General features: G+C 36.3%; 1 protein-coding gene across 2 annotated transcripts in view; it reads left to right on the top strand.

Moving 5' to 3' along the window:
- Positions 1-13,627, top strand: part of DICER1 (dicer 1, ribonuclease III) — a 63,130-nt gene extending 49,503 nt beyond the window's left edge. For both annotated transcript variants that reach the window (XM_036383605.1, XM_036383604.1), the window contains exons 25-29: positions 2,389-3,271; positions 5,358-5,626; positions 8,193-8,355; positions 8,450-8,525; positions 8,825-13,627. In XM_036383605.1, the coding sequence (XP_036239498.1) occupies positions 2,389-3,271; positions 5,358-5,626; positions 8,193-8,355; positions 8,450-8,525; positions 8,825-8,990 (1,557 nt within the window). In that variant the 3' untranslated portion in view covers positions 8,991-13,627. The remainder of the gene's footprint in view (positions 1-2,388; positions 3,272-5,357; positions 5,627-8,192; positions 8,356-8,449; positions 8,526-8,824) is intronic.
- Positions 13,628-16,141: the final 2,514 nt, after the last annotated feature.

Below are 16,141 nucleotides of genomic sequence, written 5' to 3'. Positions count from 1 at the left end.
GAGTACTGTTAGGTGGATGTACTGTGCAAATAAATGTTTATTGCAGAATAAAACAACCTGATTATTGTGGTTCTGTACTGTGCCAAGATTCCATTTCAAAGAGAGTTCCTGCTGTACCTTTCTGGCAAATGAGATAGTACATTTGGGACTGGAGCTAATTGTTGGTTTCTAGAAGGTTTCAGTTTTCCACAAGTTTCAGCGGTGACTGTGATAGTCACTGTTTATTTGTAAATAAAACATACAGTTTCAGACAAAAATGCAGAGAGTGATACAACTAAATATTGGGAGTGGGGGGTTTGTGACAAGTAGATATTTTGCTTTCTTAGATGTAAATTTAATTCTCCACCCATGGACTGATGTCACACGGCAATAGTCTATAACTGAAAATAGGCATCTCATTATGACAAATTATTACTAAAACATAGTAGTCAAATGTTAGTATTTATCAAGCTTTATAAAGGGGGAGAGTCTTTCTTCATTCATTTTATCAAATGGCTGATTTCAAAAAAAAACATTAAAAAGTGCTTAACATGTATTTTGCGTCACCTTTTAATTGGCAATAACTTCCTGAAAATTAGTCAGTTATTATTTAAGAAAAAAATCATTCTTCTGGGGTTCATAGTTGATTTTTTTAAATGCTAATGACAAAAGAATTAATGATCAGAATGGTTTTCTGTTTCCTTTAGCCATTGCTCATCCTTATCTCTTAGAATTTTTTTCTAATGTACAAGAAATAATGTACAGACAATGTTAGGATAGTTCATGTAGCTGTCCTGCTATTTAAAATTCCATTTTAAGAAACTTGTGAATGAAACCACAGTAAAAATTTAAATTTATAATTTGTTCCATCTTTATAAAAACAGATGCCAAAATCTGTTTTGGAGCATCCATATAGATGTGTCTCATTCAGAGACTTTTTTCATTTCAGTAGTAAATGTGACAGGTGGTGTGTAACAAGAAAAAAGCAGCACTTGTCCTTGCTGGGATTGGTTAAATTAATCTTATTTTAAGTTTTATATTACTACAGCTATCTAAAATAACTATCTCAAATCCAGTTTTCATATCTCTTTCTGAGCAATTTAAGTTACAGAAGTCCCTGCTGTGTGTGTGAGATAGGGAATTACAGCAGCAGGAATTCTTCTAGCAGAATGTCTAAACTAAGAACTTCTATAGCCACATTTTTTTCCTCTCCTCTGATTACTAAACCTGACTAAGCTTGGTCCATCCCAATGAGGAGGAACACTGAGATCTGTTTGATCCTTAGGCAGTTTTAAGGGCTGTCCAGTGCCCCTTACAGCTGCCACCCATCCACACCTCTGGATGGGTGTGCATTTTGCCCGAAGGGGTAAAATCCCCCGTGGTAGCATCTGGTTCACAGATTTGCAAAATCAGTGACTGAGTCCTGCAATATGACATGCATAGGTTCAGGGCAGATAGAGGCTGTTTCACTTGATTCAAAATGTTGTTGGCTTTCAGAACCCAGTCCAGGAAAGTGCTTTGAATCTGATCTTGCTCCTATCAAATTCAGTGGCAGAATTCCTGCTGACATCAGTGCTGCTGTGTTGAGCCTGTTAGTAGTCCTTTTGATGTTAGGGAGACTACTAGTGCATTTAGCTAAGCATGTTTAAGTGCTTTCCTGGATAGGGGCCATGACAAATTGTAAAGAATTATATAGTTTGTGAATATTTGTGTTCGTGTTTTAATTTATGTCAGTCCATACCAATTTGTTCATTATGAGGAGGGAAAAGACATAAGATGTCATTAATTTTGCTCTTGTGGGTGTATGTGTAAGTATTAGAAAATTGGTAACAATTTTTGCCTTCTCTTTTATTAGTTAGGGCTAGAAGTGTAGCCTGTAAAAAAACCCAAAAAACTGAAGAAAACCCCACTGAATTTATTTTCTGTGTAGAAAGGATGTAGAAAAAAAAATCTTCAAAATTGCATTGATTCAACATTTGTGATAGCCTTACTTAGCAGCTTGAGAAGGATGCATCCGGAACTTTCTTATGCTTCCTAAAATTTGTTAATTTAGAATTTTCCATTGTTTACTTTGATGTGCGAGTGTATAATGTTTAGTGGATATAAAATTCATTGTGTGTCCCTCAGATTCAAGTACAAGCACAGGTTCTTACGAAATGCAGCATGTGCTGTGTGTAGAACACACACTGCTGTAGGTTAGTAACACAGAGTTTGTTGTTCCAGGACAATTATTCCAGTCCTTGTGGAAGTTGAGGTTGTATTGTGCATCTGATCAGACAATGTACTTAGGAACATAAAAAAAGCAGTATTATTATTAGGAGATACTTCTCAAATCCTGCTTTTCTGATCTTTCTGCAGTAAAAGTGTCTCATTTCCCTCTTCACCCTCTTTTTTTGTGTTCTTTCACAGACAAAGGAAAACATGTTGGCTAATGGTAAACTTGATGATTATAATGATGATGAAGAGAATGAAGACCTAATGTGGAGGTTGCCCAAGGAAGAAACAGACTTTGAAGATGATTTTCTGGAGTATGATCAGGAGCATATCAAATTCATTGATAATATGTTAATGGGATCAGGGGCTTTTGTGAAGAAAATTTCACTCTCACACTTTTCAACCACTGATTCAAACTATGAATGGAAAGCACCCAAAAAGTCATCCATGGGTAATGTTCAGTGTTCATCAGATTTTGATGATTTTGACTATAGCTCTTGGGATGCTATGTGCTATCTGGATCCTAGCAAGGCTGTTGAAGAGGATGATTTTGTAGTGGGCTTCTGGAATCCATCAGAAGAAAACTGTGGTGTGGATGCAGGAAAGCAGTCCATCTCCTATGACTTGCATACAGAGCAGTGTATTGCTGACAAGAGCATTGCAGACTGTGTGGAGGCCCTGTTGGGCTGCTATCTGACCAGCTGTGGTGAAAGAGCTGCTCAGCTTTTCCTGTGTTCATTGGGGCTGAAGGTGCTCCCAGTAATTAAAAAGACTGATTGGGAAGGCACTCTGTGTGCTACCAGAGAGAACTGTAACAGTGAGCAGAAAAATCTTTCACCAAATTCTGTTGCTGCTTCTGTAGTTAACTCAGAGCCTTCTCTGTGTAAAGACCTGGAGTATGGCTGTTTGAAGATTCCACCAAGGTGTATGTTTGATCACCCAGATGCTGAAAAAACCCTGAATCACCTTATTTCTGGTTTTGAAAACTTTGAGAAGAAAATAAATTACAGTTTTAAGAACAAGGCTTATCTTCTTCAGGCATTTACTCATGCCTCTTACCATTATAATACCATTACTGGTAAGTTTTTTTCAAAAAGCTCTATAGATTTTTCTCCATATTGCAAAAGCAAGAGAAGTAGTATTTTGTGTTCTCATGTATAGACTTCTTTTAGACATCACATGTTAGAATAGTCTTGGAATACAGTGTCTTAAAAATAGTACTTTGCTTACTGTTTAGAGGGGCATACTTGTTCAATTTGTATCTCAGTGATTATTCATATTTTGACTTGATGCAGATAAAGTATATTTACTGAGGCCTCATCAAGTTTTGAGAAACAGCATCAGTGATAAATGCTCTCTCACTAGCTGTGTATGACTGACATTAGATCCTCATTTAATGGAAATAAATTCTTGTAGAACTCTGGAAAATTGCCATGTACTTCAGGAAATAGCAGTAGTATTTTCCAAATATATTTAGCAAATTTGTTCTGTAATTGAATCCCAGGAATGTTACACTTTGTACTTCTGAAGATGAACTGTAGACTACAGCTTTTATTAGCTGATTAATCTGTAGGAGTGCAGAATGTGGAGACTTCCCTTTGAAGCTGTGAATTCAAAGTCTTAATTTAAGTCTAGGCATTTTATTGAGTAAATATTTAAAGTCAAAGTTTGAAGTAATTGTCTACATCAGACTAAATATTAGTTTCAGATTCACGTTTAATGTTTTTGTACATGATCTCATAAAAATTTTACAGCAGTAGAAATTTGTATTTCTGTGATCTTTAATTGCTCTTGCTTATACTAATTGATGTAATACTTGTTCATTCTAAAACCTGCATGCATTTTTCTACAATAATATGCAATCAAAAGCAAACCATGGTAAAATTCCAACCCTGTTTGTAGTGACTGGCAGATTTCTTTGCAGTCAGCAGTCTGAATTTTTCCCATAGTGAATTGGACCCTTATTCCAAAGAGTGAGAAAGCTCTGCTATCATTAAAGAAATAAGTAATTTTTAAATGCTACTGCATTGAGAAACAATTCTGACAAAACACAGAAGTGCTCCTTTGATTTTTTTGTTGTAGGGGATATTACCCACCTATGTATTTACTTTTTACAAATATTTCACAAAATGTATTGAAAGTAAATTATTTCTTTATTTTTAGACATACATAATAAATTATATACACTATCAGAAACCTTGAGGCATAGTGTCCAGTTAAAATTACATCGGTGCAACTGTAGGAAAACTTCTGATTTCATTTCTGTTTACCAAGTGAGACAACTGTGAATAGCTGTTACCTGTAACTTTTTAAGTCATAGCTAGCAGTTGAGATCTGGCAGTGTCATAGGTTCAGCTGCTATAAAAGCAACATAGTGCTAGTCCGTTCATTCTCATGGTAACTTATTTAGTAGTTTGTCTTCTTCCTTTTCAACCTACCTACCTGTTTTTGCATTCAAGAGGGTTTTTGCTTTTGTTTGTGTTTTAAAAATAGATGTTCTTTGCTCTCTGTTCCCATGGCCCCTGTCAGCTGTCAAAAAAGCAAAGGCTTGACAATTTTAATTTCCAGTTTAAAAGACATATCCTAAAAAGGGATCTTTTTTGAAGGTGTCTTAATGTGTGGCAAATCAGACCAAAAACTCAGATTTTGTGTTCCCCTGCTCTTAATACATTGATTTTTATATTAATTAATTAATACAAATTAATTAATTATTTATAAATTAATTAATTTATATTAATTGGGTTTACGTTTTAAATTTTTTTTTAAGATTTAACTGTTACAGTGTTCAAATCAGCCTGCTGGCAAAATCTCTTAAATTTACTTTTTGATGTTTCTCAGCACATGAGGATCTTGAGTAAAAACATTAATTGATTATAAACACAGCTGTTTTTCTAGCCTACCAAATTAACATTCTGTTCAAAATTTTCTTTACTATTAAATATAGCTCCTGCTTTTCCTGATTTTTTTTTTTTAGTATTTTATTAGGAATATCTTTAAACACAAGGATACTTCTTTTAAAAAACAGATTGTCTTCTCTGACCATTGATTAGTTTGTGGAATTTACATGGCACTCTACCAAACTTCTTATCCAGAAAGCCTGAAAAAAATGCGTGTGTTAAACTTAATTGTGGTGTTGTACATTCTTTTATTTCCAATGCTTTAAGATTGTTACCAGCGCTTAGAATTCCTGGGAGATGCAATTTTGGACTACCTCATAACCAAGCACCTTTATGAAGACCCACGGCAACACTCTCCAGGAGTTCTTACTGACCTGCGATCTGCTCTAGTCAATAATACCATTTTTGCATCATTAGCTGTAAAGTATGACTACCACAAGTACTTCAAAGCTGTCTCTCCTGAACTGTTTCATGTTATTGATGACTTTGTGCAGTTTCAAATGGAAAAGAATGAAATGCAAGGAATGGATTCTGAGGTTAGTGGAAGTAGAAGAAATATGTTCAGTATCTGATTTGAAGCATGTCACTGGATTTCTTAACATTTTTGTAATGTTTTATGCATACAGCAGCCAAATAAGCAGGCTCCCAGTAGTGAAAGGATGCAATCTGCAAAGTAAAATACAGCCTTCAGAAAGTATAAAATCAATTAGCATTTACAGCAGTTAATTAATTGAAAGCCATTTGCCTCTAGGTTTTTCTGTGGCACTTCATTTTAGTTGTTGTTTTTGCTCTTGTGTTGTTAGAACAATGTGGGGCACACACTTAGCTTGCTGCTTTCACCAGCTGATAGGAAGCACTACTACAACATGAAATTGTGGTGAAGAGTTGCTAAATCAAGTAGTGCTGACTCAGGGTAGGGTATCCCTACAGCACCATGAACAAAACTACCTCGGCACAATGCTGGCATTGTTAAATGCAGTACACTGACAGGAGATTTCTGCTGTTTTTCTTACTATTTCTACTGGAGGAGATGTTGCTGCACTATATTCAAATATGTCTGCCATGCTCCTAAAGGCATTCTGCTAGCCAGGGAAACGTTATAGGCATCTTTCAAGTGAGCCACTTGAAAAATAGTTTCACTGAGGACCTGCAAACACAGGTCATATTTTGTGCTGTGCAGGAAAGCCGATGATAATGAACTTCTATTTTTGGGAGAATGTGGTAAAAGTAATTCATCTACATAAGATGGTTAGGAAATCTGAGAACAAGGACCTTGTGAGTCAAGTTCTAATCAAGATCTGGAAGACAGGGACTACTCATTATCCTGCTTTAAAAGTGTTACACAATAGGTGTCCATAATAATTTGTCTTCTGAAAAACTGGCCAATCTTTTAAAAAGTATTCTGTCTGACAACATGCCAGCACTAAGTAAGCATGTTATTTTTGTATTTAGTAGGGTTTTTTTCCTGATAGACAATTTAAAACTTAAGTAATCAAAATATTTCAGTCAGATACATGTTCACATCCATTGCACGCTGTTGCAAAGTGAAAACCATGTTTTAATGGAAAAATTCATAAAACATGGAATAAGAAATATGCCACTGAAGTTCAGGTAATATAAATTACTTTACATTAGGAGATTAAACTCTTATTTCTCTTGTTTTCTCCACAATATGAGTGAGTAGGCTAGGAACCTATTTTCAGAGCTTCCTGTGTTGTTTTTTGCTTTCTTCAGTTCTTGCAAGTATGCACAAAGAAACTTTCACCAAAGTTGCAACCAAATTGTGTAATAGCTGTTTCAAATAAAATCCTTGTTTCACTCTCCCTCTGCCTGCTCCCTATCTTGGTCTGGCACTGAATTACTGAAACTCTTATTTCATCATTTAATGTAAGACTCTTTGTTTCTGCAGTTCATGCCAGCTAGACTGGTTTCCATGTGTATCTCCACGTCATCTGCTTTTCTGTTTTTTCAAATCTCACTCATGAAACATCTGTCCCTTGCCTTACAGCTCTTAGTTTTTCTCTTCTTCTGTTATTTCAGTATAATGCAAAAGTGCTTCAGTTTACACTTGGTATGAAGTGCCCTATTCAAAACAGTTGGACTTGGTTTTTAACATCAAAATTCCCATTTGTATTGCTGTATGCGTCAGGTCTGACTACTTCTTTGATTTATTTCAGGTAGAAATATTGGGTGGAACACATTTATGAAGTATTATGGTCACTCTGAAGAGAACTGAATTGGATTTTAAGCCCCAGACTGAGTGAGAGTGTAGCTGCTGGGGAGAAGACTGACAGAAACTTATTTCTCTTCAGGCAGAGTAGCATAATGGTCAAAATCTTTGTTTTCAAGTTACTTTGTTTATAGTTAGGCAAATGTATATTACATATGTTGAAAATGTTTTAGTAAAGGAATTGATTAGCTCAAGACCTTTAAGACATACACTGAAAGTTTATTTTTGATAATGAGAATAGATTATTGTCTTAAATTGGTAGCATAGAAGAAAACACTGCCTGTGGCATTAAACAGCTAAATGTGTCTTTTAGCTCAGTCTGGTGGTGGTGTTTTTCACTTATTAATGTCTTATTTTACTAGTGCTTGTTTCATGCTTGTTTTCAGGGGTAAATAAGGTAAGGAGAGGTACATGCAACTTTCATCCAGAGACTGGACTTAAAGAGATTTTGAAAGTCTCTTTTTGGGAGATATATGATGTGTTAACTCTTCCTTTGTTATGGGTAGCTTTCTAGTATTAACTGACAGAAGTCTGGTTCTAATTGGGAAGAACAGACCCATGGTGAAATCCTACAGAATTATCACAGAAGGAATTCACAGAGTATGAAAGTATCCTGTACACATTGATGTTTGGGATTTTTTTTTCCATATTTGAAAAATGATATAAGCAGCAGCTTGGTTTCACTTGGGAATAAAGCAACAGTTTTGCTGTGGAAGGTTGTCAATTAGAAACTTAAAGGAAGCATCACAGGATATAGGAGAGCTTACATTTCTGAAGATCTCTGTTTTACTGTAAGTAAAGCAATCATTTCTCTCTTTCCCCTTCCCCTTCCCTCTCCCTCCCACCCTTGTCTTTTTTTTAATTGCCAACAGCTCAGAAGATCTGAAGAAGATGAAGAAAAAGAGGAAGACATTGAAGTACCAAAGGCCATGGGGGATATATTTGAGTCCCTTGCTGGTGCCATTTATATGGATAGTGGAATGTCTTTGGAAATGGTTTGGCAAGTGTACTATCCAATGATGAGGCCACTAATAGGTATTGCCCTTTCATAAAATTACTACTAATAAAGTGCCATCTGCTATGAAAAGAACAAAGCTAATCTTTGTTTTTCACTTTTTTTATCAAATAGAAAAATTTTCTGCTAATGTGCCCCGTTCCCCAGTGCGAGAGCTGCTGGAAATGGAGCCAGAGACAGCCAAATTTAGGTAAGAATATGCTTTCTTCCATACACACTGACAGAAAGTGTTTCTAAATTGTGCTTCCATGAACTATAGAGAATTTTTAAATGTCACAAAGAGCTTGTAATTTCTTTTGCACTAAGCAGCTAACCTAATCATCATTGTGTGCACTGTTCTTTATTTTTTTTTCCTTGCATAGCTTTCTGAGAAATGTCATGATTGCTTTTTAATTTTACTGCTTTAACTTCTGTAGCAAAAGAATGTAGGTCTCTAATTTCACATTACCTTGCCTTGGCAGTAAGTAATTCTTGTGTATATTTTTGCAGTCCTGCGGAAAGAACTTACGATGGGAAGGTCAGAGTTACAGTGGAAGTTGTAGGAAAGGGAAAGTTTAAAGGTGTTGGCAGAAGCTACAGGATTGCCAAATCTGCAGCTGCGAGAAGAGCACTACGAAGCCTCAAAGCAAATCAACCTCAGGTCCCAAACAGCTGAGACTCCTCTTAAAAATAAATGAAATGGGGAAAAAAATAACATACAAATAAAGCAAATTTTTAAAAGTTGATGTTGAGAGGAACAAATTGGAAGCCAGAATTTAAAGTTTGTTTGATAACAGAATAGATAACAAAACATTTAACATGTATAAAATTTTGGAACTAATTGTAGTTATAGTTTTTTGCGCAAACACAATCTTGTCTTCTTTCCTCACTTCTGCTTTGTTTAATCACGAGAGTGCTTTAATGATGACATTTAGCAAGTGTTCCGAATAATTGTTGTCAGGTCTTTTTGGTTTACTTTTCTTGTCAGTACAGCTTTGCTTAGTATTAGAAGGCCAGGGAGCTTATGCCTAATGCAGTTGCTAGATTTATATATATAGTAATCTTGGAATTCTTCAATCTGTGCACTAGTGCCAGTCATAAAGCAGTTGATAAACTGTACTGGATGATTGGGTATAAGAAAGATTAAGTGTGCCAGTATTCTCCTTTTTATTTTCCTTTTTTTTTTTTCTCTCCATGTCATCTTTTTACATTAAGATGGCATTCCCAATCATTATTGCACTTATTTGTTAGGGACAGATTTTAATTGAAATGGCTGGCATACTGGTAGAGTGAAACTTCGGTTTCCTTATGCCACACAGTCTTGCATAAAAAAAGGTTCTTGCCTTAAAAATAAATAAACCCTCATTAATAATCTTTAATTTCTGATCTTTTTTGGAACAAACTGTTTTACATTCCCTTCATTTTCTTATGCATTTTACAATGATACAGCTCTATATTTACAGTACAACTCATTACTATAGCTGTGACTTATTACAGGATTATAATAGAAATTATATTCATATATATGTAATTAGGTTATTTTTAACAATTCTGAGGAGGTGGTTAGTCTACAGTTTTTTTTATACCATAAACAAAATATGGTCTTTGGCTAAAATTCCAATTTTACACAAACCTGCAAGCTAGATAGTTCCAATACTGGAAATAGCAACAAATAATTGCACAGTGCAAACTGTCACTAACAAAACAACCTTAGACATATCACACCTAAGATATGCTGCAGATTTTATAGTCAATTGGTTACGTATTTAACAAACAGAGCACCTTTACACTTAGAGATATTTCCACGTAAATTTCTTACTGTACTTTTCAGAATTGCATGCATATTTCATCTACCAAAGCTGTGCTGTTAAATAACATGAAAGTTGATGTTTGAGATATAACTGCCGTACTTTTGATACATCTGTGATTTAGGTCCTTAATTTAGAGAAACTAGCTCATTGATGTTTTGGTCTACTGGGAGCGTAGAGGGAAATCATACTTGTATTTTTTAGGCTTTGCCTATACTTCTTTAATTAGATTTTTTTAGGCACTCTTCACTTAAATACCTCAGTTCTTTTTTTCTCTTCTTTTCCTTTTTATTTTTGCATGCATTGGGTTTTTTTCTGTTTTGGTGCTATGTTTATATATTATGCTTGAAATTTTAATTTTTTGCACTGTAACTATAATACCTCTTAATTTACCTTTTAAAAAAAGCTGTGGGTCTTGTATTCCCACCAGTATCAGTAGAGGTTTGCTGCAATTTTGCCCTGTTAATTATGCTTGAAGTTTGAGAAAGCAGAGCAAGGTGTTTTAATGTTTTCCAGCACAATAGTTTGAACTTGATGCTGTGTCTTATGAACTAAATTACAAACAAATACTGTATTTCCTGCTTTTAAACCCTATTCCTTTCCTCACAAATGCACACTAAAACAAAACAAAAACTGTCAGCTCTTGCTTTCTTAACAAAAAAATAAAGTAAATGCCTTAGTGACAAGGGGCAGACATTAAGCTTTTCTGAAATACAGTTTTCAAAAGTTCATATATTTGCTATCTCAGTCACTTCTCAGTCTGTGAAAAGGACTGTTCTTGTATTTGAAAGCTGCTTGTTATAGGAGTCAAACCAAGAATTAAAATACTAGCTTATAAAAAAGTCTAGTATTTGGTACTTCAGTCATAAAAGGAGGTATAAGAACAGCAAGTAGATGATATGGTGATATGGAACAATAAAAACATGCAGTCCAAATTCCCAAATGTAAATTGCTTTGCATTAGCTGTTTAAAAAAGGTCACTGATTTAAGCTGTAGCTTGCTCTTTGTAGTAGGACTGAATTTTCTTAATGAAAATACATGATTACTCATGTCAACAATTCTGTGTTTCTGGCCTCACATCAATCAGCAGATTAAATCAGACCATCTAGAAAGTCTTAAGTAGTTTTAGTTGCATTATGAAAAGCTAAAATTTCAGTTATTCTTTGAATGCCTAAAATTCTTACTGATTGTTACAAGGTTATAGATTCTCAGGGGTTTCAGGTAACTGTTAGCAGTGAAGTGGTTATGGAGTGTTTGGGGGCAGACAAAATCAGCTGAACCTACTCTGTGTTTCAGAACAGTTTAATGATCACTTTGTTACTAGATAAAGCGTATGAATTGGACATCTGAAATGTGTAGTGGCTGACTATAAAGTAGTTGCTGCTGCTGATGCATTTTTAAATGTGTTTTAAATGCCGCGATTTTTTCCAGTGTGACCTCATTGAAATACTTTTATCCTTTGAGGCAGAAAATCCATATTAGTTTCCATGTTCCACATCTGTGTGTCTTACCCTACAGTTGATATGATTTTGATACTGGACAGTGTACGCTATTAAAGACCTAAATCTGATCATTTGAAGGCTGGGGTAGAAATCACTTGACATGCTATAAGCACAAGTGTAAGCGGACTGTTGCAGCCCATCTTCAAAAGCAACCACACAGGCTCATCATAAATGGTGTGGGGGTTAATTGGCATGAACCTTGGGGTTTTTTATCTAAGTCCTGTTATACTGTACTTTAAACAGTCCTCCTAACTATGCTGCGTTTTTATTTTTATGGCTTTTTTTTGCGCTGTTCTGTTCATGTAGCACAAATAAGCATTGCACTTGGTACCATGCTTTACCTCATTTCAAGGAAAAAATGCTTAACAGAGAGGAAAAATGTGGTTTGGCCTTGCTGCTGTTCTGATTTAATGACTTTGAAAAAGATAGTTTTTAATGCCTGCAATGTGTCATTTACTTGCACAACTGAAATAGGTCATTTGTAACGTCTGTGGCATTTTTACTGTACGTGGAAAAAATACAACGAAGATGTGCAACAACTCTTGATTGTATTTTAAAGCTATTATTTTTCTACTGCATCATTTTACTGTTATGTGAAGTAATTAAAATTAGAATGACCTCTGACTGACACTCCAGTAATTATCTCTGAACAAACCAACATTTTACACATAAAATGTAATTTTTGGGAGAAGACAGCCCCTAGTAATTTGGTCAACCTCAACTAAATCTGTCCAGTCTGAATATTCAGTGCTCAGTAGTGACTTCTGAAGTGTTTGTTCAGCTTGATGCTGCTAAAGTCCATACAAAAAAAAAAAGCCTAGTATTTTTAAGTCTCATTACACAGTAGTGTGTTGCAACTGCCGAGTGCAGAACTTGAACAAGAACCAGTTTCAGTGCTGGGGGGGAATAGAGTGGTGGCCCAGGGATGAGGTGCTGGATCCTCAGCTGGTGCAAATTGATGTTGTATCATTTTAGTCAATGGAACTGCATTCATTTACATATCTGAAGATCTTGTGCTTGTATGTATGTTTCAGAGTTTCATTTTTTCCTCCTTGTGAGCAGATACAGAACCATCAACTGGAAAATGTGGGGGGTTTATGTTACTGCATATGACATAACATATGCTACCTATTCTATGCATTTATCTGTACAGAACATGAACTCTTTGTATCCCAGTCACAGCAGCACATGCAGTCCCAAAATGACAAATAGCATTGTGGTCTGCTGTGATACTGCACTTGACTCTGACAGTATTCTGGGTTTGTTTTGGATGGGGTTCCCCATGAACACATTCTCATGGAAATCTCTCTATTTTTTATATGAATGAAGCAAGAAGCATTTTGATTTTCGGTACTTAATTACTGACATTGATCCTTTTTCAATTGCTCTAATATTCAAGAAGTTAATTTCTTTACTTTCATACTAGATTTTAAACTTTAAACACTACAGTTCATGACCATCAAATGTAATCTAAATATCAGCTGTAACTCTATATGAATTATGTTAGCAAATATCTAGAGGTCATTGTAGTATACTCCACTGGCAGTTAAAATTAACTTCTGTCAAAGCTAACTACAATTCTTAAAAATAAATTTCATCCAATAAAATCCTTGGGGTTTTCCCTCTTTTATTTGAATGGCAACCACAGACTACTTTAATTGCTTTGTAGATGCACTCAGAATTTACTGCAGCAGCAAGTTGGCGAGAAAAATGTTTGTGAACAATAATTGGAAATTGCAGGCATTTTTATTGTAAATAGTGTGACTGAAAAGATGGTTAAAATCACGTAGAAAGAATAACAAATATAATTTGATGGACAATAAAATATTTACCATCACATGCTGCAGCTGTCTTTAAGGGACATAAAATGTAATTCATTCATACTGTAATCATGCTGCAGAAGTTTGCAATCTGCACCTTATGGATCACAATTACCTTTAATAGTTTTTTGTAATAATTGTAGCTGAGTATATCTCCAATAAAGTTATGGTCTGTTCACCTTGTATTGTCGTTTTGCTTTTTTAAAATTCTTGTTAATATCTCCATAAATCTTCTAGAGTTTACAAAAAAAAATTACTATTCAGTCTAAATTTAAAAAAAATGTGAAAACATTTGTGAAAACAATATTTCTTCACCTTGTTTAAAGACAAGTCTGTTTGTCTCTTTCCTCTGATGAATGAACTGTCTTCAGAGCTATGTGAAGACTCTTAAGGGACACTCAAGTTAAAAATGATGGTGTATGTGGTACAATTTGATCTCTGTGTTGACTGTTATACCTGCAAAATGTCTGTTGGAGCTGGGAAGCCCCAGAGCACAAGGGTTCTGGAACACAGGTTTTCATGACTGCCACGTAGTTTAAAAATACTATGTTAATTTGAGCTAATAGTCTCAACATTAATAACGTCAATTTCATTATTTTTTCATTGGTTTCTGTTAGTATTTTGGTTATTCTGAATATTGGCAGTGTGTTTGTAGAATGTTTCAACTGGCACAGCAGTGTCATGTATCTTTTATGGAGACAAGTCAGACCTGCCGGACAAAGATCAGGAGTCTTCCTTTCTGAAAACTTCACAATGGAGCTGTCACTTGTTTGGCAGTGAGCATCTTTTACTGCACATTTTGTCTTAAGTTATTCAGAAAAGCCTGCTAGGCTGCTGGTAGGCATGGTGGGATTTGGAAGAGGGGCCTTTAAGGGCCAGGCCCTTCAGGCTCCAGTATGTGGGCTAGTAAGGATGACAACACGGCCCCCTCCTCCTCAGTTCTAGCAAGTGAGTCAAATGAGAAAACTTCCCCCAAATTTTCTGCAGGAAAATTGGTTTGAAAATAATAATATTAAAAATTGGTTGAGGATGCCACTATATCCTGTTAATTGTGACAAAATGAGGTGAGGGATGGCCTTCTCAACTGGTGTCTGCAAGAAGGTGATCCATCCCTTGCTGAGTAGCACTGTGGAGCAGATGGAGTTCTCCAGAAAGTTAAGGTGTAAGATCATCAGAGGTTCTGCTTTGAGGGCATTTTTTGTCTGCAAACTTATTTGCAGACAAACTTTAGTATCCTTTCCAGTCCTGCATCCAAGAATTTTATGAATTTGAAGAGCAGGGCCAAGGATGGAGCCCTGTGGAACCCAACTAGTGACAGGTCCCCATTCTGATGTCAACCCTTTGTATCTGACATGTGGGCCAGTTGCTCACCCATCCCATGATGTGTTTATCCAGCTGTGTGCTGGACATTTTGTCCAGAACAACTCTTGAGAGAGAGAGTATCAAAAACTTTACTGAAATCCAAAAAGGTTACATCTACTGGCTTTCCTGTATCAATTATGTAGGTTACATTGTCATAAAAGGAAATCAGGTTTGATAGCACGACTTCCCCTTGGTGGAGCTGTGCTGGCTATGACCAGTGAGTGACTGTGTTGCCTTTCAGGAGTTTTTCAATACCTCCCTGAATAATCTCAGTAACTTTACCTGGCACTGGAGTGAGACTGACAGGCCTGTAGTTTCCAGGGTCCTCCTTGCCCTTCTGGAAAATGAGGACAACATGCACCAGCTTCCAGTCAGCTGGGACCTCTCTGCATTCCCAAGACTGCTCAAAAATTATGCAAGAGAGGTTTTGTGATTACATCAGCCAGCTCTCTGAAGATTCTTAGATTAATCCTATCAGGCCCCTTCAGTGGCAAGCAGCATCTCTGTGTTCCTCTGTGTCACTTGACCTTGCTTCCACTGGGTATGCACCTTCATTTTTTTGCCTTATTTCCAAGAGATTACTGTTCAGGCAAGCTGGCCCTCTGCCTCCCCTGCTTGACTTCCAACATTTGGGAATTGTGTGTTCTTGTGCCATTAGGGGGTGATGTTTAAAAAATGACCAGCACTGATGGACCCCAGCACCTGCAAAGACAGGAGATTTGTCCCAGGAGATTTTACTTACTAGTAACGTGAGCATCCTGAAGTCTAGAGTTGAGGTTTTGCTGGTGCTTTTCCTCATGTCACCAGAGATTTCAAACTTCATCACTTTGTGGTCACCAGTCTCCACTTGGTTTGTGAGATCCTCTCTGCTGACAAGCAGCAAATCAAGGAGGGTGCCTTTCTGAGTTGGCTCACTTAGGACCTGTTTCAAAGTCATCCAGGTTTTTTAGGAATCTTCTGGCCTGGGTTATACCAGCTGTGTGACGCTCCCAATTGATTCCTGGCAAGTTGAAGTTCCCATAAGGACAGGACAAAGGAAGTTGACTTGAAAATGACACTTCGTTCCTAATTTGTCATTGCCATTGTCCTGGCTGGGAGGTCCATTAGAGACTCCCATGGTGACATCCACATTATTTGTTTGCTTCTTGATTCTTACCCAGAGGCTCTCAACTGTGCCACTGTGATCTCCATACATTCTACTATCCCTTCTGTTACCTAAAGTACCACTGCCTGCCTCTTCTGCCCTGCCTGTCCCTCCTGAAGAGGCTGGAACCCTCCAACAGGGCATTCCAGTCACAGGACTCATCCCACCAGTTTTCAATTATGCCAATGATG

This window comes from Molothrus ater, chromosome 6 (assembly GCF_012460135.2).
Source record: "Molothrus ater isolate BHLD 08-10-18 breed brown headed cowbird chromosome 6, BPBGC_Mater_1.1, whole genome shotgun sequence".
Classification (NCBI taxonomy): Eukaryota; Metazoa; Chordata; class Aves; order Passeriformes; family Icteridae; genus Molothrus; species Molothrus ater.
This window is presented reverse-complemented; position numbering and strand designations above follow the sequence as displayed.